Genomic DNA, 23,861 nt, shown 5'->3' with positions numbered 1-23,861 from the left:
AACACGACCCATTTCAAATGCCACGCGGATCAATAAAAAATCGCGTCTCAGGAAGTTTTAGTTCCTGTAAAGTTAGAGAAGTTTCAGCGTGCTGCTCCAGTAAAAGAGATGTCTGTGACGAAACTTGGTACAGTTTTTGTCCATTTCGCCAAAGTTGTTCATTTCGTGAGACCCTTGATGATGATCGGTAGTGATTCAATGGACTTGAATCTCTGTTATGAATACAGACCACTCTTGTAATCCTTTCTGACCCAGCACCTGCCAGTGTACCCGTTGGCGAAAGACGTGAGCAAAGGGCAAAAGTTGTCAGAGTTGGACTACCACTACTGGAAACAAAAAGCACTGGAGTACAGCAATATCCTTGCCTCTGCCGACCAGAACAAAGGCCAGATGATGGGTGACAAGTACGTCGCTTTTGAAGTACTCTTCCCGGTGCATGGTTGAAGAGTCATATGCATGACATGCCAGACAGAGCTCACAAAAAAAAAAATCAAATCAGACTTTTTTTTTAGTGTGTGCGCAAAGCCTACGCGCGGTATCGCCTAGCCATACATGCAACCTAGATTATTGTGAAATGCAGCATTGACGGGAGTGCTCATTAATAAAATTGAGACACACCACTAGGGCTGTGGAGCCGTAGACTGGAAATCTGGCTTATACCGACCATCCGGTACTTACCTACAGAGCAGAAACGTGGAGGCTTACAAAGGGCGTTCAGCTTAAATTGAGGACGACGCAGGGAGCGATGAAAGGTGAAATGATGGGTGTAACTTTAAGAGAAAAGAAGAGAGCAGAGTGGATCAGGGAACAAACCAGGATTGAGGATAATATAGTTGAAATCAAGAAGAGTAAATGGACATAGGCCGGGCATATGGCACGTAGTCAGGATCATCGCTGGTGATTAAGGATAACTGACTAGGTTCCCAGAGAATGCAAGTGGGTTAGGGGCAGGCAGAAAGTTAGGTGGGCAGATGAGATGAGCAAGTTTGCGGGTATAAAATGGCAGCGACAAGCACAGGATCGAGTTGACTAACGGATCATGTGTCAGGCCCTTTTCCTGCAGTGGACGTAGTCAGGCTGATGATGATGATGATGACCATGTGGAGTCAGTTATTCCACATGGTCATCATCATCATGAGCCTGACTACGGCCACTGCAGGACAAAGGCCTGACACATGATCCGTCAGTCAAATCGATCCTGTGCTTGTTGCTGCCATTTTATACCCGCAAACTTCTTGATCATGATTGTAGCGCATAACAACCTTAGCCACATAGCAACCATAACAACCTTAGCCGCTAGACGGTGCTTTAGGTAAAACATGAACCTTTACACGAACCAAAAGTCTAATTGAGAAAGCAAAACAACTTTACACCTCCTTTTTTTTTTTTGCAAACTCACACCAAGTAAAAGGCTGTTTTTCTTGCTTGGAAATGCTCTAGGGTTCAAAGGGTTCAAAGTGGTTTGCAGAGTCATTGATTTAAGTTACGTGTTTACTCACTGAATCCTTAGAATTCCCCCACAGGTATCTCAATACCAGCAGCAGTATAGAGTCAGTGGCCTTCGATTTTTATTACCGGGTGAAATTTATCAGGAATTTTTACGTGACATCTCTGGTAGCAAAATCAGCAGTCCACTTGTGCGTGCTCATGCAAGTTGAAAATCTGCCACACAACAATTGCGGTGAATGCAGAGCTAACACCTTTTTCACTATATTCCTTCGCTCTCTTGCTACTTCAAGGTTACCGTAAACTATATTACAATGGCAGTCAATGCCGTGAGAAATGTGACTACAGCATTCCAGGTCGAATATTTATATGGGAAATGAGACATTAACATAATAAGACATGTTGCGAATGAGCGGAACACGGAGATAATCAGCCATCTCACGAAGTTGAGTTCATTGCGAAGTAGAAAGGCAATGTTCATGCAAGTCTTGACGAATAATAAAGCAAGAGCAGTGGTCCCATATACACCGTAGTAGTGTCGCCGCACCTCGCTGAAAAACTTCTTGCTATGAGATTGCCTGCGTTATAACCATAACAAGTCAAAATGCACAACGACGCTGATTTAGCTCGTAACGCTTCGCACGGCATAGACTCCCGGACTGGCTAGTGTCTGCCCAATTTTTTTTTTCAGTCTCGGCTACTACGACTGCGATATGTTGGAGACAAAGCACAGGCACAAGCCTGTACCTAAATTTTCTGCGAAGTTCAAAAGAACCGCAGGTCTGTCGAGATCAGCTGGGGGAGGTACAATGGCATACCCTGTAGCGATGTGGTGTTTGAATGCAAAGCGACATAAATTATTGCATTATATTGAGCTCATAAGTTCCACCGAAAATTGTTTATAACTAAATCATCTCAGAGCATCTTCGTGAACTATATCCAGTTGGTGACGTATCCCTGTTCTGGGCAGACAGATCCGTTGGCACGTGTGCGCTCTATTGCGTGTGTCCCATATCGGGAACGAAAATCGCCCGTGCCGGTGATGTACATGAGGACATTTGCTTCCGCAGCTTGACATTGATGTTGGAGGATGTGGACTACCAGCGCACTAAGCTGGACCAACTCAAAGGGCAAGTGGAGGAGGTCCAGCGGAAGATGTCTCTGTCACTCATCTACCTGGAGACCCTCAAGCAGTCTTGTTCTTCGAAGGGAGGTGAGGCTTTAGCTTTACGTTGGTTACCGCTCATTTGTGTCATTCGCGATCAAACGTTGTCTCTCATCGGAGGAAGTGTACAAAGTATGAGTAACAATTCGCAGCGAGCTGATGGCTAAGACACCTTCTGGCAGGACATAAATTCGCACGGCTGTTCGTTTCCCCAGCATCAGCGGCGCTGATTACTTTACGCGAATGTGCTCGAAACTTTAGTTCAGAAGTAGTTCAATGTTACGAAGGAAAGTAAAAATGAGGCTGAACGCATCTATATGGTGCCCCTTCTAAGCCTCTGTGAAAGTTTGAGACGTTACTTCACCGCTGCCTTCGGAAGAATAGCTACACGCCTAAACACAAAAATATGGCTGTGATGTTTGTTTAAAAATGCAATGAGAAACAATTTCTTGACGCTAAGCAATGCTTAAAGAAAGGTGACTAGCTGTCATAGGCGAAAGCCTGTGGTTTTGATACGGGGTTTAAAGTTCTATGGCCTCTTCATATAAAGGAGGGGAAGGGGTGGCGAACATCTTGGCTTTTTTGTAAGAATATCGCCATTCAGGAATATGAATGGCAGGGCCAGGTTGTATGAGTCAGTGTACACGAGCAAACACTGCTGCGAAACGCTATAGCTTTAACGTTAAAGAAGAGTCTAGTGAGTAGTTCACGTCAGCTGCTTCATGTGCTTGCTTAGCAGCTAAGTTTTTGTGCTGCCAAGCTCAAGGAGGCCGCTGTGATTCTCTGCACTGATATCCTATGTGTCATTCCAAGAATTTAGGGTGCTTCCATACGGTGTTCACGTTTTCTTCATACGTTTTCCGCTGGCCAAAAGCTGTCGTATGCCTGTTTTTTGGCGCCTAAAACCCGGTTTTTATTGCCTATAAATATGGCCTCTGAAGATGACAACGCTTCTCGCAGATCCCGTGTCCGTGGTAGCGACCATCCAGCAGCAGACGACGCTGCATTACATATCTCGCCAGTCTCCATATCCGGGCACGAAGATACAGCGGTTCCCGGTGCCCGACAAGTTCGTGCCCTGGGAGGTGATGTGGCTGGACTATGACCCGGTGGCTTACACCAGGCCCCGGGCACAGTTTCCGGCGCCGCTGCAGGTCTACGTGGACGAGGACATCGTCGTGTGAGCGCAGAATACGACGTGTGGCAAGCACATCTGCTGTATAGTTCACAAGCCATGATTGATAGCAAAAGCGTACGACGCTGCTGCAGCCCAAGGGCGTTCCGCTCAACACTTTGTCGTCGTCATTCTAAGATATTTCCTCAGCGGGCGATAACACCACATGGTGACGTCACCGTATGACATAACATAACGGTGCATCACATGATGGTGTCGCCTCGCGACATCGTCGCTTGATGTCGAAGGTAGGTCAGTCCTCAAGGACTGGCCGACTACGCGTGGGGCAGAAAAATACCAGTGTCTCTGATCCCGGAGTTAATGCAAAGCCACGTAAGGTGCAGATGGTGTTTGGTGGAAGTGGGGAAAAAATGCAATCGGCCAAGAGCATGAAGATGGCTTTATCCTCTCAATCACCTTTTTAAGTACATCAGGAAAAGATGCGGGACATTATTTAGTTGTTTATTACACAAAGTATAGAGGTAGCTCCATTCTTGCCGAGCGCAAGGCAATAAATGCGGACATCAATATTTACACAATGGTTGTTCGCATTTGTAATATAAAATATAGCAATGCTGTGATTGGGAGAAGTAGTTTATTTTCTCATTTTGCAATCACATTTGCGAAAAAGCTTCGACCAAAGGCGAAAAAGTATTTTTTTTTTCATCTCCCGTGTTGCTCCTGCGACTTTTCCCCAAAGGCGAATGCATATTAATAAGTCTAAATGTTGAATATTGCAATAAGCATTGGTCCCAGATGATGGAGGCGACACCTTGAATGTTTGATCTTAATGAGACTACGTGCGAAACTGGCTTAGAACAATTCATCCCTCATTATAGTGTTCAAGTAAGACGTTAAGCGGCAAATCTATACAGGGGCTCACCATGTTCGTCGAAGTTGCATAGTTCTCACGCAGAGCGCACAGGTGGAAACAACCCCGCACAAGTTCCCCGCTAGATGACGGGGCCTCCCGCCATGGTGAAAGTGAGACACGGCAGAAAGAGTAAAGGGGTGCGTCCAGGCGGGAATCGCGAGAAAGAAGCTCGCTCGAAGGTGCAGAAGGTGAGGAGTTTCAACCTCGGCACCCTTTTTTCCAATGCAGCGTCCCCAAAACCGACAATGCTCAAAGCCTGCCGCCGCTGCAGTGGAACTGTCTGTCGACGACTCCCGGCGGCGTCAACATAGACCGACGCTCGTGGATCGAGGACGCTGACAGCACGAACATTATCTACATTCTCGAAAACGAGGGAGTTCCGAGGTGAGCAGCCACATTGTTTTTTATAAAATATAAAGGCTTAGATGGTTGATCAACCGCCAAAAGTTCGAGTCTCTGTCATCACGGGTGGTGCGAAAATTCATGTTACAACGTCACCGTGTGACATGCGTCTGCAAGTCGTCGAACTGAGAAAGGTCGTCATGACGTCACTGCGGCGTCGCGGTATATATGCGAGATCATCACGCCATCACCTGGCATTGTCATCTGGTGAAAGGTGGGCAGCTGCCGGAGGCACCGCCAAGCCGCGTGAAATACAAGAATCTTTTAATGTTTGTGGTTACAGAGGTAGTGCTCAACCGCGTTGAATGCGGAGTTTACGAGTGGTGAGCGACAAAAGATGGACCACTAGGATCGACAGAGGTGAAGACGAAGATCGGTTACAACTCCGAGTCGTCCGATACAAACGCAGCAGGGACTTTAGCACTATTACTCTATACGTAAACCACTGTAAACAGCAAATTTAATCTAATAGAATGCTTAAACCGTCTAGAATACAAAAAAGTGTAGAGGCACGTTTTGTATTGCATTTCATCAAACTTTAATTTACACCTAAGCACGTGTTCATTGCTCATAAAAACGTGCAGTGACCACTGTGTTTGTGCTCGCGTAGTGTGGAAAATAATTGATCACAAAGCATTTTGCTTAAATTTTCAAGTGGACGAGAACTGGTATTTGTCCTAAGCGGGAAAAGAAAAACTGAAAGCCGAAGCTTTCTTTACTCCTCTTCCAATTCCCAAGTTGGGAGGGAGTATGCAAAGCCTGCAGTCGTCAGCAAGCTTAACATGAACCGTCCTACGCATGACCTGGACTATTTTTACTGATGCCAGCCGTGGAGTAGTGAGGGTTGTTGCAAAAATTATACGTCGGTGTGCTTGAATAGTATGTAAGTATGCATAGCTAACGTCTCGGCAACAGAACCCAAAGCTACGCTGAGCTAGCGTAAATCAAACTGCTGGATGACACGCTGCGCAGCGTTCGCGCTAACCTTTCTGACGATTGTACATTCCATGGTAGCTGCAAAGGAAGGCGGTCGGCATCCTCAAGTCCACTTAGGAAGGGGCTAGTTGCTCTTGATTTCCATTTATAGTGGATAGACATAATGGCGTTCTCGCGTGTTTGCAGTTCTGTATACGTGAACGCAAAATTGATCTGTTTTTTCTTTCTGTTTTTTTTTTCAGGAATCCGGCTGGGAGAACTGGTCTAAAAGGAAGGGGCGCGCTTCCGCGGTGGGGACCGAACCATTACGTCCTATTCATTATCAGCAGGTAATGACTCATTTATGTTTATATTACTGAGTTCAGTTCGCAGTCAGCTTAATGCATTGCGCAAATCAGTAAGCCATTATATCATTGCCAACTCGCAGTGGTGGCTTATTACTTGAAGCGCCACCCGGCTGTGCTCTAGGGCAGGGGTTCCAGCCCCGGCCGCGACGGCCACATTTCGGTGTTGGCGAAATGGAAAGAACATCCGATTGCTTAGGTTTCGGCACAATTGAACCCCCGTTGATTAAAATTCATCCGCCGTCCGCATTTACAGAGTGCCTTCTAATCATATTACGACTTTATCGCGAGAAGTCTTTGGTATAATTAATATTACGTCGGAGATATTGTAGATAAAAATTATCATCATGAACCAGCAAGTGCTCTATCAGCACTCAAACATTCTGAACACATGCTTAACAAAATGGGCTGTAACTTGAGGCCCGTAATTGGTGTTTACAAACTGCAAGGCACTAATGATAATACATTGTTTATTATATGACACACTAAGCCGTGATATTTAGATTGTGCCACCATTACCTATTTCCAGTGCTAATCTAGAAGTGAATCTACACGTAATTTTTCTATTGCAGACAGATGGATGCCATTTTTCTTCTTGGTAACCCAAACTCCAGCTTGAGGGATTCGTAACCATACCTTCACCTTGCGGGCAGAAATGATCTGCTACATTCACTTTCAACGTGCTTTGAGTTTCAGATTACGTGACACCTACGCCATCTATTACAAGCCTTGGTAGATGCACTGACACAGGATTGCGGTGGTTCATTGTTCGATTACCTGGACCATTACAATTTTTTTTCGTTTCCCGTTTTCCTTTCGGGGGAGCTCGTCTGGATTTCCTCGTCGTTTCCTGCTGCAAACGTGTGGATTGACTTTCGTCCCTTTAGAAGCACTGTTCGCATCCGTCATGGCAAAATACAGAGCTTCGTCACATTTCCTTGCCAATCTCTAGAGCAGTAATTCAGATTTTGTTCTAACTAATAGTGACAATTGCGCGTACCGATATTACAAAGCATCAACGGGCGCTGACTGAACGCTGTTGCTTGCAATTTAAAACATTTGTGAAAAGTAGTAAGTCACGATGCTTCGAATTGAAATTTCGCTCAAGAATTCTGTATATCACCCATTTTATTTGCAGGTACCAGAAGTCACGTTCAGCCCTATCAACAGGAAGAGGGCTGGAAATCGCGCTCATGAGGATATTTAGGACCGACCAGTTTGTGCTGCCAGGGGCAAGTATAAATGTGCATCCCGATGCCTTCAGGCGTGGACGCATTGTTTGTGCCCTCAAGTGTCATGATATGGGTCTTTTAGCTAGTCTTGGTAAGATTTCAGCTCGTCTTGGCGTATCCACGAAGTGAATGATGGGGAGTTGGCGGAGCTCCGGGGAATTATTAACCCCGTACATTGGCCGCTCAATCATGGAAAGACGTGACTACACGTGTGTATAGTATGTGCAAAGGCTCTTCATCAATCGCAATGCGGATATGGTGTCGAGATGTGGGCGGCGTTTTCCTTTCATTATGACCGCCTTATGATCGGTGAAGTTTAAAGCTAAGGGCTCTTGGGTGGGATCCTACCTGAAATCTGAGAAGACGACGTTCCCATGTCGCTTCCGCTTTGCAAGCCCTCAGCTTCGGTACGGCTTGCCGACTCTGCCATTTCACTGCAGCTTCGCGAGCCCATCAAGTCTGATCTGCTTGTCTGCACTGCCGTGCTGCAGCCACTCTGCGAGTCCAAAGCTCTGGACTGCTTTGCCTTGCAGCCGCGCTGCGAGTCGTTGTGTTTTCATTCATAACCAAGTGCACTCCATGACCCTTCGAGAGAGAGACAGCCGGGAGCGAGCGCGTTTTATAGCTGTTGTGGCGCCGCAATGAAAGAAAAAGCATGCCACGAGCGCACCCGCGATAACTGTTCTCCTCTTCTACCTATGATCGGCGCGCTCGCGGCCAGCGCTCTCAGTGCGTGGAAGCCAGGACAAGAGACATCGGAGGGAGAAGGCTTCACTACAAGGTTATTCGCGCCTAAAAAAAATATGGCGAGGCCGTTTAGAATAAATCGTCGTAGCTGTTTCGATATTGTCTTCGAATTGTCGCATGTTTTCGGGGGGGGGGGGGGGGGTCTTTTTGAGTGGTTATAAGACAGGCTCAAAGACAGCATTGTCAAGCAGTACAAAGTTCTAATTAGACGGTCAGTGTGTTGATGTTTTAACGTGTCTACGTTTGCACGTAATTATCAAGACTTAACTTCTGCTTATGATTCAATGTCCCCCTTATTTACCTACTCAATACTAGCAAAACTTCCATACTTTTGATTATTGATGCCTGCATATTGTCAATTTGGTGTCTCTCTTAATGATATTGCGGTTTTGGGACGTTAAACCCCACAAATCAATAATGCATATTGTAAATTTGTTTATCCCTTTGTGTTGTGTCGTAGATTATGTTTTATGGCAACTGCATTTGCGTCGATAGTTGCGAACTGCACAACAACTCTGATGATTGTGTTATTCTCACATAGGCACGGCGAACAAAGGTTATCAGAGTTCGATTGAGATTTAGTGCTTCTGTGGTGAACATGCCGTTGGTACTTTTTGGATTTTGCGAGTGATAATGTGGCAATGAAGTAGTGGAGGTTGTTCACAACTACATCCGAATATGGCAACTCTAATTTGGCGCCATCCCTGGAAGATACAATCTCAGTGAAAATTTGGAAAAAAAAAAGTGACATGGCCGTTATGCCACCTTGTCCATTTCAGCGCCAGTATATTTATCCGGGAGCAGCAGGATGTTCAGCAGCAGCTAACTAGATATAAAAACGTTGTGGGCATGCAAGAAACGTTTATCGACTCTCTCTCTCTCTCTCTCTCTCTCACACACACACACGCACGCGCACATACACGCACACACACACACGCACACACACACACACACACACACACACACACACACACACACACACGCACGCACGCACACGCACACACACACACAATTAGCTACAATTCGGCTCCTTATCTTCTATAGTATTGCCTTAAAATATGCTCGCTTGAAGTAAATTTATAACATTTCATGTTAGAGCCCCATGTGCTCCTCAATAACAAGTAGCGTCCTCCAATAACTAGTATCAGTGCGGTTGTGCACTGATACGGTGGTATGCATCTTAGACACAATCAAGCGAATCCAGCACACGTTTTGAAGAACAGTAATTAATTATTTTATAATACTTACGACTGCACTTATCGATTACAATGATTCGTTTGGTGGAAAGTCTATCCTTGCTGGCAGAAAATAAATTCGATCATAAAATGCACTGGGCTTAAATATTTGTTATTTAAGGCTTTGGGTAGTTTTGGGACCGACATCCGCTATTTACGCGATCGTGCAACACATTCAATTTTGCCTTGGTGGACTTTTACGCAGCTTTCTTTTCACAAAATTACTGATGTGAGATTAAGAATTCTGAAAGTAAGAGCCGGATGACCTGTGTAAGAACGCCGCCACAGCTTTTTTTTTCTGGAAACAGCTTTGTATTTTGGCTGTGTCTACTAAAATTAATAAGCAGCATCGCAATACTCAAAAGCTCAAACCGTGCAGACAGGGGCGGCGCCAGGATGTTTTTACTGGGGGGGCAACCACGAAAAGTGAGTTCCTCCGGGGGGGGGGGGGGGCAAGCAAGCTCTGCTCCTACTAGGTTTTCAATATATGCTTCCGGGCACTTGGGTGGGCATAGGGGGGGGGGGGGGGGGCAGGCGAGAATTTTGGGGAGGCTCCAGCCCACCCTTGCCCCCCCCCCCCCCCTGGCGCCGCCCCTGCGTGAAGGGCAAGTGACGCCCGCTGACAAATTATTTCCACGATTCTGGTTCGCGCTATCCCACAAGTCGAGAGGAAATTGCGCTTGCTATCCAAAACATGCACGCCCACTGTCTGCCCACCAAGCGAAAATTTATGAGTGAGAGCTGTGCGAAAACAGTTGAAATAAACATCATTAAACCTGCTCACATGAGTTTCGGTCGTAATGCAAACGGTGATTTCCTAGTCTGTGCATGTGCACATTTTGTCAAGACGCGCGAACTTCGACAAGTGTCGCTGAATATGTGCACTCTCTCTTAGGACTTTGTTCCCGGTGAGCTGAAGTACGACGGAGTCATGCGGGTGTGCTTCAAGGTTCCCGAGGGCACGCCAATGTCGACTGCGGAACACGTGAAAGACGTGAGTGATCGAATGTCTGAACCACTGGGTCCGTTGTGTTGAAGCAGGATCGTTCAATTAGTGGGAGATTATTTCAGTCCTCACGCAATTTTGATGCACACTACAAAAATTACACACTTCCTTCGTTCACTGCGTCTGTGTATCCTTAGCAACACGATAACGCTGTGACACTCGCCAAACACTTCCGGTGAAGCACTTTCAGTTTACGAAATATTATTCATAAAAAAGGATATTCCTAAAGAAGAAAGTTGAAGTTACAGGAGCACTGGAAGGAACTTTAGTACCTTCGGTTGGTCGCTCTACATCAAAATACGACTGTTGGTAACTCTAAAAAGTGTCGTATTGTTTGGTACTACATTAAATATATTTGTATTACCCTTATACTAGAAGAGGAAATTTCTGTTTTGGAATTGCGGGGCAGGACGGGCAGTAACGTGTCGAAACAAGTCTTTCAAGTCAAAGTAAAGGCTTTCTACAGGTATAGTGACATTTCGCCTTTCCGTGGTGTGCGTTATCAACACGCTCCACACACGGAAGCCTGAAAACACGCATAAAGTATTTCACTTACACTAAGGTTTTGGTCGCCCAGTATCTGCAAGCCAGCTCCCTTCCCCCTCACCCCCCGATTTCTCTGCGATGGGTGCTTTCACGATAAAAGTCAGACGCACTTGTCTGGGTTTGTGCATCAAACTCCTCGCGCTGTGTGAAATCGTGAAGCAAAAATTGTGTTAGTACTCCTTGACATACAATTGATACGCGTTATATCGGGCAGCAACAATACTTCGCCTCAAATAAAGTCGAATGAATTGGCAGAGTATTTAAAAGTTGATTAAATGTGTTCAGTATAGTATGAGAAGTTATGATAGTAGCGGCACCTGGTGGAGCAGATCTAAATCACACACTTCATTCGACCTGGCCTCTGCGTACTGCTTCGTCAGTACCCGAAAGTTAGATGTGTGCGCCGCTGCCGGGCGCTGCAGATATATCTGAGTCCTGTATTGAAAATACCGTTGCTAACGTTTTAAAGACAATTCGAATTACTTGAACCAGTCATAGGAAAGAAATGTCCCAATAAATTTCCACCCCTAAGGCAGCTGTTTCTTTCGGCACTTATCTATACAGAAAGGGTGATTTGTATATGTTTGAAAATAGCGTACTCCCGTAGTGCGCACCCAGCTTAATCTGAACTTAATAGGTCAGGTGGAAGCAAGGCCAGCTATAGCATCCACGTGATCCTTGTAGCACGTATTTGCCTGACATCAGGTTTGACACAACGAAACACATGGTCGCTGTGTTAGCAGGCCACTAAGGCACATATTTAGGATATGAAAGATGTACGCTTGTTATATACAGAGTTTACCCATAAAATAACGCGTATTTAAATAAAGGATTATTTTAATGTACAGGATGAACTTTTGGCGTTATACCACACTCGCCAGCAGCCACACACCAAAAAGAAAGCTTCACTCATTTATATCAATTTAGTCTCGAACAACGCGTGTCTACACATGAGTAAAATGTCGTCGAAAGCGCAGCCCAGGTGGTTTTAAGCTGAAGTGTGTGCAGAGCACTCTAGGGACCTCGCCATATAACGTTCAAAAAACATTAGGAAGCATAGACTTCCTGTAAAACGCGCACCCATGCGTTTTAGTGCGCACACCCATGTATTTCATATTTAGGCGTGCACGAGTTACATGTACGATGGCACAGAAATAGTGAGCGTAAGGTGATATTGGAATATGCGATTACTTGCAACTACTGTGTTACCCAGCCGCGATACGGTAACAGTATAACCTAAGTTCGATTTCTCTATATGTAGAGCATGGTTCCTTGCATTAAAAAAGTGTGCCGTCGTTGCTCACAGAAGCTTATTACTACGTTCCAGTTCTTCTCGGGGTGCCTCGAAGAGCAACCCGACGCCACTGACCCCAGCCAGGTGGTGGACTGCTCGATGGCTCGCCGGGGTTACATGGACGATCCGATGAACACCGACAACTGCTGGCGAGAAGTCGAGCTTTGGAAGGTTCACTACGGCGGAAAGGAGACGCTGGGAGAAAAGTTTCAGGTACACATGCGATCCTCTCAGGAAACGCATCTGGTTGCTTTGTGACAGTGCCGTAATGGCTGCTTGTTATACTGGGTGTTTCTCGTAGCTACCTGTGGAAGCAAATGTTTAAATTCTGCTCGATTTCCAACTAATTTAACCCACTGCATATGGCTTGCGGTTGTTAGTCACTCAATTAAAATCGATTAAGATTTTTCTGTAATTGAATTGACGTTATAGCCAAGTGCGCTTCGTAACGTTGTAGCATGCATCTCAAAACGACCATTTCTTTTTCTTACGTCGACGTACATCCTGCCTGTCAACTTTATCTGGCCCCAAGCAATATAAAATAAAATCACGGTACACTACTACCATGCATGCGCTGCTCTACTGCAGCGCTCTCAAAGTTTCTCTCACTGAAACAGCTATATATAGCTCGCCGACAATGGTGAAATGAGCAGCCACAGCTTTGCGAACGCCGGCTTCCAAATGCGTCACTGTTCTCAACGCAATACGCTTATGGTTCACGTGCCAGTTGTACTTATGCCGATGTTGGTTCTTTTTGTATTTGCTGATTTGCAAAATTTGTGTGCCGTATTTCGACCTTCCCGACTACGCAGAATACTGTGAGACTACAACAAAGCAGCGCGACGGGCCATAGACGTGGCACATTTTGAGCGGCTGATAAAAGACGGAAACCGCCTAATAAAGCCTTCATTTCTTTACCTTGCAGCCCAATGTGGTGTGGAGGCTAGTTACTGACGACCTGTTTCTCAAGTTGCCTTCTGGACACAGCAACCTGTTCAATGAAGTGTGGAACTTTCAAGGCACGCTGACGTTGTAACGTCGTTTCACATGTAAGGCAACCTTCGATAAATGCATTTCTGTGCTCGACAAAAATTCCCAAGAGGTTGCATGATGTATAGTCTTGCACGCATGCTTTGCACAGCCTTAGCTGTGGGTGTCAGCTTGACGGCTTGTCACAAGTGCTCGCCGAGCTCTGACGCGCAATACTTGTAGGCTTGCAGCTTTCTACAGCTTCATCCGGTGCAAATGCGATCCCTTCAGAGTGCTATAGAGACGCGTCAAGTCCACCGCATTCTGCATAGATATGAAAGTTTAGGAAAATGTGTCAATCAATTTTTTTTCTTTCTCGGACACCTTGAATGCCTGGTTGTAAACTGATTCTGGCGCTCTCTCGTTTGCTGTGCTAGTGTTTGTGTCATTTTAGAGTGACTTGTTTGTCATCATAGACAGTTTTAGTCTTGTGATAGTGTATGATGTAATAACGGTAAGTTAAGGCGTGCGCGTTCCCTTACGAAAACATTACATGAAAACACTCTCGTATAAAGGCTCCTGCAAAACTTTTTTGTGAGAACAAAATAGCGATATTTAGTTGAGTATCAAAGCTCTGGAAGCAGCCAGTAATTCGTAACTACGTTTAAATAACAACTATAAATCCCCCGCCAATCTTTCGCATGAAATCATACAGCGGATGATTGATCGGATCGTCGCAAGAAAATGCCCAAGGTCACGACGCTCCTCGTGTAGCCCCTTTGCCACTCTTTTCGTAGCTTTCAGAGCGATTGCCGGAACGAAAGATTGAGGGTTCTTGAAGTGTGCCATGATACCCTTTAGCTCTAGAAGGACTTGACAGACACTGCACGTTTTATAGACCAGAACACGGCGAGCTCAGTGCCTCCTGCCATATTGAAAATCGCGTCGCGCCATCTGTTGCAACCGTGGTGAAGCAACGCCCTGCACTGCCACGCGAACAGACGCTCTACAAATCAAACGCGAAACTGCACAGCCCGAGTCGGCTGTAAGCATGTTTCGCGCTCTTCCCCGCCTGCAATTTTGTGCTCATTTCATGTGAAATGCCGAGGAGACCTGGCTCGATAGTTCGGAATGTATACAGCACGTGCATTGCAGACTGCGGAAGCAACTTTACCATGTACATACTATTGCAAATGAAAGAAACGCGAAGAGCGGAAGGTATTGCTATCGACTCGGTCGCACTGCGGCGTGCCTTGGCTGTGGCAAGGCAGAATTTGTGCTGTAAGTCGGCGTCAACGTAGCACTAGAATCTCGCTCCAACTTGCGCTCATCCACTGCATGTGTTTATCGTTTGCCACATATGCCGGGCACTGCCAAACAGAACAAGATTTTAAAATGCCACGGTGACGCCGACCGAAAGCGCAGATTCACTTAGTGAGTCAACACATGCCTCAGTTTGGCTGAGTCGAAAGCTATGCTCTTCTTTCCGTTCACGTCTCTTCGCATCGCTATAGTACACCATTACAATTGTATACGAGAGCGGTGCTTGCATTCAAGCGTGAGTTGTAATATATCCTATTACTGACATGCAGCCTGCGTAAAATTACGGCAAAGATTTGGTGCCGCATATACACCGATACTGCACGCAAAACGCTGTTGTAAAGCGGAAAAGCTGGCATCGTGCTTGAGTAAACGCAATAATTATATTTACTCGTACACCTTTACTGGAGTCGTAGTTTTTCCTGCCGATTGCGATTGTATCCACTGGCGGGAGAGCTCGGCGTTTTTTTTTTTTTTTTTGCGGATGGAAATCCGTGCAATCAAGATACACCACACCGGCACAATTGCCCCATCGTGTTGGGATCTTCACAGACACTGCTCAATAATATCTTAATCTTGCTCTGGTTGTTTTTCCATCCGAAGACGGCACAGTGGTACCTTAGATGACTTCTTATAGGCTAGCGCAGCGTGAACAGGCGCTTTTTTTTACATTTTAAAGTCCCAGAGCCACTGCTTGCCATGCTAGCGTGGCACGCCTTGGTAGTTCCAAACAAATTATGCCGTCTCTGGGAGTGAGATGTACGCGTGCTCTCGTCTATAGAGGCGAGACTCTGCGCGGGTGGCGCTGCAAAAAACGACATCACCAGCTCTCTCATCGACGCGCTGGCAGTAACTGGGCAGCGCAGAGAGAGCCGTCTGCAAGTGAATGTGCATAGGCCCTTCTCTTTTGTCGGTGTCGAGGTGCGGTTTTTTGAAAATGAACGACCTGGCAAACTTCTAACATCAATCCAAACTCGCTTCACCAAAGTAGGAAGCTCATTAAAGTGAACCACGGGTACAATGCAAAATATGTTTCATTTATTTCGGCAATCTGCAACTCGCAATTTAAGTGCACGCGAGCATCGCGTGCCATCGAGTTCGAGGCAACCAATCCCACGTGCATTCTGCGACATTTAAATGCGTTAAATTTTGGCGTACAAATTATGCGCAAGCGATGAAGTACACGTGCGAGCAACGTATATCACGATCAGTGGTGCGAAACTCGCTCTATCAGATGGCGCCGGCAATTTTCGCCTTTGCAGTTGCATTATCTATCCATCTCTCACTTCCTGTGCGTTGAACAGACGCAGTATTTCCTAGTTAAGCCATGTATAACCCCCGTTTTCTAGAGCGTCCCTTCACTCAACGCTTCACCTTCACTTGGGAAAACTGATGGGAGCGTCGTCTCCAGGCAGGGCAAGTCACTGCATATCAGGGATAATCTGCTGCAATTCTTGAGTAGCGCAACGTCATTTTGAGCCGAGCTGTGGCGCAGTGCTCAACTCTGTCAAGTGTAAGGTGAAAGTCGAGTCGAGGAGCGTTTGTGAATACGGTGGTTAGAATCTTCAATGCCTACGTGCGCGATGCTGTGTGGTAGAGACCACTTCAGATTATTGGTGGTCGCGGCGGGTGCGATGTTCAACGTGCACGTCAGCAGTCAGAATTTAACACAGTGCGCACCCTGGCCGGGAACTCTGTTGAGCTTTATAATCAAAGTTAATATGGTTCTCTATCAAGACTACTCAAAACCCAATAAAAGGAGACCTACATCATTGTTCATGTGAGCGGCTGTGAAAAACGTGAGTAATCCGCTTACCCAACATGTTCGCAACGACTCCTATCCAGAGCTCTTGCCATCCTGCTTCGGGACAGCTGTGGGAATCGATAAATAAAATTGAACTCCTTTAGGTCCGTGGCAATTCACAACGCAACTGTAGTGTCGACTGAGGTCTTTCTTCGTAGAGCGCGGAGCTTTTGCGTCTCCTCTCGTTTTCGCCCTCGTTCTGTCGAGTGAACCAGCAAGCACCTCATCGCGGTTTGGTGACGCGTCCGACCAGCGAAGAGAAAGAAGTTTGCACCTCATTTTCACAGTGTTCATTGCGCATACACGCGTATACTTAGGTGAGTCTTTGTTTCACAAGCACGATAGTTGCGTCTGGTTGCACAGCAAACTGTGCAAGGGAGTCGGGCTTTGCACTACCCAAAACTGCGCGGACATGTGGCGCTACGTGTGTGCTAATCTCCAGAGTTTGACGTCTTTGGAGCAATCGATTTGTCATCATCATTTACCGAACCCTTAAAGGCCCCTTGCGGAGTATTACATAAGGGGAGGCAAAAACACAATTCAACAGATGCATGATTGTCAATGGTACAAAGCATAATCGAAAGTGAACTACATGATAAAAAAACAATGTTGTGAACAGAAGAAAATTATATATATATATATATATATATATATATATATATATATATATATATATATATATATATATATATATATATATATATATATATATATATATATATATATATATATATATATACGTGGAAGAAAACGGCAACAGTTGTAAATTAACTAACATATCAAGTGATTTGTTATTAGCTGTTTAAATTTTAAGGGGTTTTGTTCGTGCACTATGGATTCAGGCAGGTTATTCCAGTCTTCAATGGCAGTAGGCAAAAATGATTTATTGAAAGCGTTAGTTGAACCATGTAAGCGCTGTAAACATAGGGAGTTAAAGAGGCGACGCCATGAACGGGTGGAAGGTAGAAGAACGGTATTGCGTTGCGATGGGAAATTATGGTACAGTTTGTGCAGAAGGCAGAGCCGAGTGATTTTGCGGCGAATTTTTAGAGGAGGGAGGTTGAGGGATAGTTTGATACTGGTAATACTTAAGCGAGAACTGTATTGTGAGGTGATGAATCTGGCAGCGCGATTTTGAATTGCTTCTAATGCGTCGATTAGGTATTTTTGGTGAGGATTCCAAATAGCAGAAGCATATTCAAGTTTAGTACGCATGAAGGTTTCGTAAGCTAATTTTCGGATTTACGGTGGGCAGGACGTAAGCGATCTTGTAATGTAGCCAAGTGATTTTGCTGAAGCGGTGACTAGTTGTTCTATGTGCTCGGACCATGTTAGTTTACTTGTTATTATTACGCCAAGATAACGATAGGAGTCGATCTGGGCTAAGGGTTGGAAGTTCACAGAATACTGGAAGGAAAATTTAGTGCTCTTGCGCGAAACTTGCATGAATTTACATTTTTGTGTATTAAGCTGCATTATCTACCGCGAACACCAATTATGTATGTTAGACAAGTCATTCTGGAGTGTAATTTGGTCCGTGCAAGTTGTGAAGAGATTTGTGAACACCAGTAGCGAAGCGATTCAACGATTACACGTAAAAGGGCTGTGGGTCTCATTCAAAAATGAAACTCCCCTGTTGCGTCAAAAGCGCGCAGTGCTAAGCGAAGTTTCGTACTTCGTTCAAACGACCTGTGTTGCACCTTTTTTTCTAGGCCAATATAGTTAGTTATTTAGTGTGTCTTTATATTTTATTGCAGATGCCGTGACGACTGCGATAATTGTTCCAAAAACGCGAGTGTTATCCGAAATAAATAACTTGTAACAAAGCTGACCACCATGCGTCTCTATTCTTTTAAAGCAGCTCTCACGAAACTTTGCGTATTCATGTCTATCATATCGCACTCAAGAGCAAAGCCTCCTAGTCACGACTCTTGACACAAAATGTAACGGAGTGGCGTGACATTATTTGAAACGATTGATACGTAATATTCATCAGTATGAAGCATCGAGCGTGAATAAAATCATGTAGCGCCATATCGAGGGCACCTCCAGCCGACACCCAAGCTGATAACTGAACACGAACAAATGCGACTTGGCTGTCAATATTCTGCCAGGTTGACTTGCTACCACTTTGTAGTCAACGCGTGCAGCCAAGTAGTTGCCACTATCGTCGATGTCACCGCTGATGTCTAAATGCGGTGAAAAAACTACAATAGAACTGGGAATCTTAGGAGTAGTACTATATGCTAGTTCCTTCCCGCTCAAATCTCCAATCGGGTTGGCGGTATATAATAAAAAATACAGAAATGTCACTTCGCATTTCACGAGCGTTTCTTTATTGGCCACAACATCAGTCCGTAGAGAGTTTATTCAGATTCAGAGAAGACAGGGGTAGTGGCGAAATTCCCCAAGCCTAAAGATAGACGTTGTTAGGCGAATTTCACGGCTATGTGCCTAGAAGAGACGAGTCGCTAAAAGAAAAGTTTCTCCCATCGCTGAACCTCTAATGACCCTCTAAAAAAGACGCCCTTTTCATCTGGCTTAGTGAACTGGAAAATGCGTTCAATGAACAATCGAAGAGTCTTCATGGCCACCCAATTCTTGCTAATTTTGACGAGGAAGCGGAAACTTATCTCCACAACTGATGCTAGCAATTTAGGTCTCGGAGCCGCACCCAATCAGTGGCATGACTACAGAGAGTAATTGCAAACGCTAGTTGCGCTCTTTTGATAGCTAAGGAAAACTACTCAGAGAGAGAAGAATTTCTCGCAGTTATATGGCCAATGAGCAAGTTTCAGCCGTACGGTAGAGCTTTTCGAGCCTCGAGTGACCATCATTCATTAAGCTGGCTCGCTCGACAGTTTCAGAGTTTCTTGAAACACAGATATAAGAACTGGGACAGCCGTTAGTGTCCTTATCAGTGCTTTAGCGGTCCGCTGCAAGTTTTTAGCTATTTGTCGTTCGTATTGGCACCACCCTCTTTCTAAGACATTCACTGCTTCGCTCTTGCGGCAGAACTGTGACTCCTTTAGTATCGAAGCGTTTCTTAGCCGACGTCTTCATGCCCGGCATTGTGATAGCACTGATCACGTGTCCTCGCATTGTGGCGAGAGTCAGCTTCCGTAGGAAGGGGGGCATGGCGTGCGCTGCAAGACGTGAGGACGCAGGATGTCGAGCGGTCCACCTTCGAGAAATCTGCCAAATGGGGGTGACGGCGAGGCACCATGCAATGTAAAATTGCGTTATCAGTGTCACTTTTCAGGAGTCGGCGGTTTCGAAATGCCGAGCACTTCTGAATTTCACGATGAAGGCGGCGCCCAACGTTCAACTTTTCTGCGCCCGACGTGAGCCTCCGCGAGAAAACAATTTCTCGAATCGCCAAAAGAAAGAAATCACCTACAAACCAACATTGCAACTCTCATCAGCGAGGGTTGAGGTGAGGACAGGCGTGTGGTAGCCGAGCCAACTGCGATGTTCCCGCAGTGGAGGCCGAAACTAAGAGCCAAAGAACGGAAGATTTGAAAAATATAATACATGTAGGATGTAGTTTCATCGACGGGCGTCAGCTTCGCTGTTTCGAGATTGTTCACGAAGTGGAGCTCCCTGCCTTTTTTTTTCCTCCATGTGGAATATGACAACTACGGCGTGTTTGTAAAGATCAAAGTACCTTCTACTTTACTAGGAGAGACAGTCACAGAAAAAACAGCTGTTAGAGGAAAAGAGGTAAGTTCTGTTGTTCATCGTAACTTGTACATAAACAAACAAAACGAAGAAAACTAAAATACATATGCACCTAACAAATGAACGCTAAAACATCAATTCATCTCTGTGTATCCGTAGGTTACCAATTAGAGAAACAATAAAATGGAGCTATTCGGCCCTATATCAGACAACGTCACGCATTCATGAGTACTAGATTGGGCAGTTCGTTAGTACGGAACAACTGGAAATTCCAGCTGTCCCTTCTTTACTCTGAAGAAACGTGTTTGCTATCGCTGAAAGAAAGCCTCTTCGCCGTGTCTTTCCAGCTGCACGTGGAATTGTAGGTGCCTTTATATGGTTGGCAGCGTTGCAACTAAACAGCGTCGCCGCTACAGTACATACAGGGTCACTGTATAAGACTACAGAACAGCCTACCCATTACGGAACATTCTTTGTGCCTTCACCATCGCCGGATAAACAACTTTTATGCCTTCATCATAACCATTCCCTTTTTAATCAATGCTCGCGTTAAGCACACAGAAGCATAGGACAACAGTGAACTTGGTAGAAAGTAACATGTTTTAAATATTATGATCTGCTGCGCTCGGAAATGCAGTCGTGTGCACTTTTTTGCAGGCCTAAAAATGGAGCATGTGCACGAAATACCATAGTGACAGGTGAAACCTTGTTGCTCAAATGAGGATACGGCTTTTTATTCATTCAACACTTAGTACAGAAGGACGAATTGCACAGAATATCATACCACACACACTGCAATGTCAAATAAGGACATCATTTGTTTTCGAATTGTTGCTGTTGCTTTGATTGTTATCTACAGACAGCTGGATATTATATAACACATCGTATTAAAACAGGGTGATTGGTATGACGGCGCTACTTCATATAAGTATTTTCAACTAAACTCTACCAATTCATGAACACTAACCTACACAATAGTGAAACAAAAGTGTGCGGTAAATTTAGAACAACAAAGGTTAATAAAGGGCACATTGACAAAAGCAAAGGAACTTGTGTGACTGTGCATTTTAAAGCTGATGCTCACACACACACGCGCGCGCGCTCGAGCAAATTTCATACTCTTGCAGGCAAGCATAGCATTCGCAATCGTGTAAGTGCAGGTCAAATTAATTAAATTGTGGGTGACGAGGAAGTCCTGTAGCGCAGTCGAAGCGCTTTCACATTCAACTGGAGGTGACAAACGAAGTAAGCTTGATTCCTTGATATTCACTGTGCAGAAAGTCCGCTGTCTTCTCTGAGCGAAATTCTTCAAGTGTAGGTTGATAGGCAATTAGAAGCAGCCTTGAAAGATATCCACTGAGCAGCAAGAATTTGCGTGATCCGAAAAGCAGAAATTATTTATAATCGTCACAGTCGTACGATGGCGCTTTAGGTTTTCGCAGTACATGTGGGAGCCGTACTTGTTTCTGAGCCAAGGAAGGGCGTATGTGGCGCTAAGTGAAAAACCTTCTCTGCATGTAGTTTTGTCCAAGGCACGAATGTTGAATTCAGAATTCATGAATACTACATGCTGAGCAGCTGAGAGAATAAATTAGGCCGCGCTTGTCACTATATGCTCGACACTAGCCGACATAAGCCGTTCCTTATGCCTCGCTAGCAATCATTACAATATTTACCGTGCAAATTATTTTTGTGCAATACCACAAGGTGGCGGGAGAGTTGATAGATAAGTGGGGCTTAACGTCTCAAAGCCACTGCATGATTATGAGAGATGCCATACTAGAGGGCTCCAGAAATTTCGACCACCTGGGGTTCTTTACCGCGCGCCCGCGTACAACCAACAATATCAACCACGTGTTGAGCTTACGTTGTCACTAGTCTACAAGACCCACCCATTGTCATCGACAGCCACCATTTGACAAGGTAAGTGTGTCGGCTGCAGACCCGCAGGTCGCGGGATCGAATCCCGGCTGGGGCGGCTGCATTTTCGATGGAGGCGGAAATGTTGTAGGCCCGTGCGCTCAGATTTGGGTGCACGTTAAAGAACCCCAGGTGGTCGAAATTTCCGGAGCCCTCCACTACGGCGTCTCTCATAATCATATCGTGGTTTTGGGACGTTAAACCCCACATATAAATCAATCAAAACAATTTAAGTGTGTGCTTATTGTATAGTGTGAAAGAAGTAATGTGTGATAGTGCGCAAGTAAATACGATAGGCAGGGGGGTTGTCACTCTCCGTTCACATTTCACAAATCGCGAAGGCACGTTAGATACCCATTCGCGTATAGAAATTATACGCCTGGAAGTGTCCTTACAAAAAAGCACGTAGCACGTTCTTCCAACGAGTACAATCTTTGAAAGCGGCTACGCCCGCTTGCGGTGTTACCTGAACGAACACGCTCCCGTCACTTAAGTTGAGCCTAACAACCTTCGCTGCATCTTTCGGGGTGAGCTCTTTTAATACTTTCTCAAGTTCCTTCGCTTGTATCTTAGTCCGGGCTGCATTATGAGAAATGAGGAGGAATAAAATTTGTACACCTAACGTTCGAAGTACAGCCGTTGAGAACCTCTTGATAATGCCCGCCGGATGCAATCCACGTCAGTCTTTATTTCGTAAATTTACTTAACGCAATCGTACCCTAAGTACCCACGGTTATCCTGTAGGCACACGATGGGGCGTACTTTTCGGATATTCCGGACATCCATGAAATGTCTACGAATGTACACTGTACGTCCGATGGACGAACATCACATGTACAAAGGTAACAAATTTGTACGTTTGCTCAACATCCCTTAAGGACAGCCAACATGAACTCCATTTTTTTAGAAGTATTTGCGGCAGAAAAGCTGCCGCGGAAAAAAGACTGGCCTCCGACTAGTCTGTGTGGGTACGTTGTTCATCACATGAAAGGTGTATATATATATATATATATATATATATATATATATATATATATATATATATATATATATATATATATATATATATATATATATATATATATATATATGGGCATCGCGCGCTGTGCGACTACGTACACACTTTCACAATCACAGCTGCGAACTCTTAGATTGATTGATTTGTGGGGTTTAACGTCCCAAAACCACTATAAGATTATGAGAGACGCCGTAGTGGAGGGCTCCGGAAATTTTGACCACCTGGGGTTCTTTAACGTGCGCCCAAATCTGAGCACACGGGCCTACAACATTTCCGCCTCCATTGGAAATGCAGCCGCCGCAGCCGGGAATCGAACCCGCGACCTGCAGGTCAGCAGCCGAGTACCTTAGCCACTAGACCACCGCGGCGGGGCGACGCGAACTCTTAGTTATTTGCTTCTTAGCCTTGATATATGTTGATAAAAAAGGTTCGATTGTTCTTGAAAGCCCACTCGGACTCCAATTTTTTAAGACAATTATATATATATATATATATATATATATATATATATATATATATATATATATATATATATATATATATATATATATATATATATATATATACGCCGTGGAAAGTCGCGGTGGTGCACCATCAGCGTTTCATGCAGACGCAAACACCGCTAAGCGTTTGAGGTCACGTAAAAAGGCGCGACTTTCTTACGCGTGTTCAGAAACGCGAAGTCACAACAAATAAATAAAGAAAATACGAATATATTACTTATGTGAGCAGCGTCCTGTCTCAAATA

The 23,861-nt window shown here is 45.1% G+C and overlaps 2 protein-coding genes across 2 annotated transcripts in view; both read left to right on the top strand.

The window, feature by feature from the left end:
- LOC119168401 (transient receptor potential cation channel subfamily M member-like 2) overlaps window positions 1–8,139 on the top strand; it is a 50,668-nt gene extending 42,529 nt beyond the window's left edge. Inside the window, exons 21-27 of the mRNA XM_075867864.1 lie at window positions 256–404; window positions 2,517–2,659; window positions 3,572–3,791; window positions 4,888–5,043; window positions 6,240–6,326; window positions 7,480–7,573; window positions 8,014–8,139. Of these exons, the coding sequence (XP_075723979.1) occupies window positions 256–404; window positions 2,517–2,659; window positions 3,572–3,791; window positions 4,888–5,043; window positions 6,240–6,326; window positions 7,480–7,573; window positions 8,014–8,139 (975 nt within the window). The remainder of the gene's footprint in view (window positions 1–255; window positions 405–2,516; window positions 2,660–3,571; window positions 3,792–4,887; window positions 5,044–6,239; window positions 6,327–7,479; window positions 7,574–8,013) is intronic.
- Window positions 8,140–8,918: 779 nt separating this feature from the next.
- LOC142766045 (uncharacterized) lies at window positions 8,919–18,325 on the top strand. The gene is made up of 5 exons (XM_075867863.1): window positions 8,919–8,927; window positions 10,451–10,549; window positions 12,435–12,614; window positions 13,327–13,450; window positions 18,252–18,325. The coding sequence occupies exons 1-4, from the start codon at window positions 8,919–8,921 to the stop codon at window positions 13,435–13,437; spliced, it is 399 nt and encodes a 132-aa protein (XP_075723978.1). The 3' UTR covers window positions 13,438–13,450; window positions 18,252–18,325.
- Window positions 18,326–23,861: the final 5,536 nt, after the last annotated feature.

Source organism: Rhipicephalus microplus, chromosome 6, assembly GCF_043290135.1.
Source record: "Rhipicephalus microplus isolate Deutch F79 chromosome 6, USDA_Rmic, whole genome shotgun sequence".
NCBI classification, from domain to species: Eukaryota; Metazoa; Arthropoda; class Arachnida; order Ixodida; family Ixodidae; genus Rhipicephalus; species Rhipicephalus microplus.
Note: the sequence above shows the minus strand (reverse complement) of the source record. Positions and strands in the feature narration are given on the sequence as shown.

What these genes read in the sequence shown, in the direction of transcription:
- LOC142766045 (XM_075867863.1), top strand. An exon ending in CTGCGGAACACGTGAAAGAC is followed by an intron (nt 10,550 to 12,434) that starts GTGAGTGATCGA and finishes ACTACGTTCCAG; the next exon opens with TTCTTCTCGGGGTGCCTCGA. An exon ending in CGCTGGGAGAAAAGTTTCAG is followed by an intron (nt 12,615 to 13,326) that starts GTACACATGCGA and finishes TTTACCTTGCAG; the next exon opens with CCCAATGTGGTGTGGAGGCT.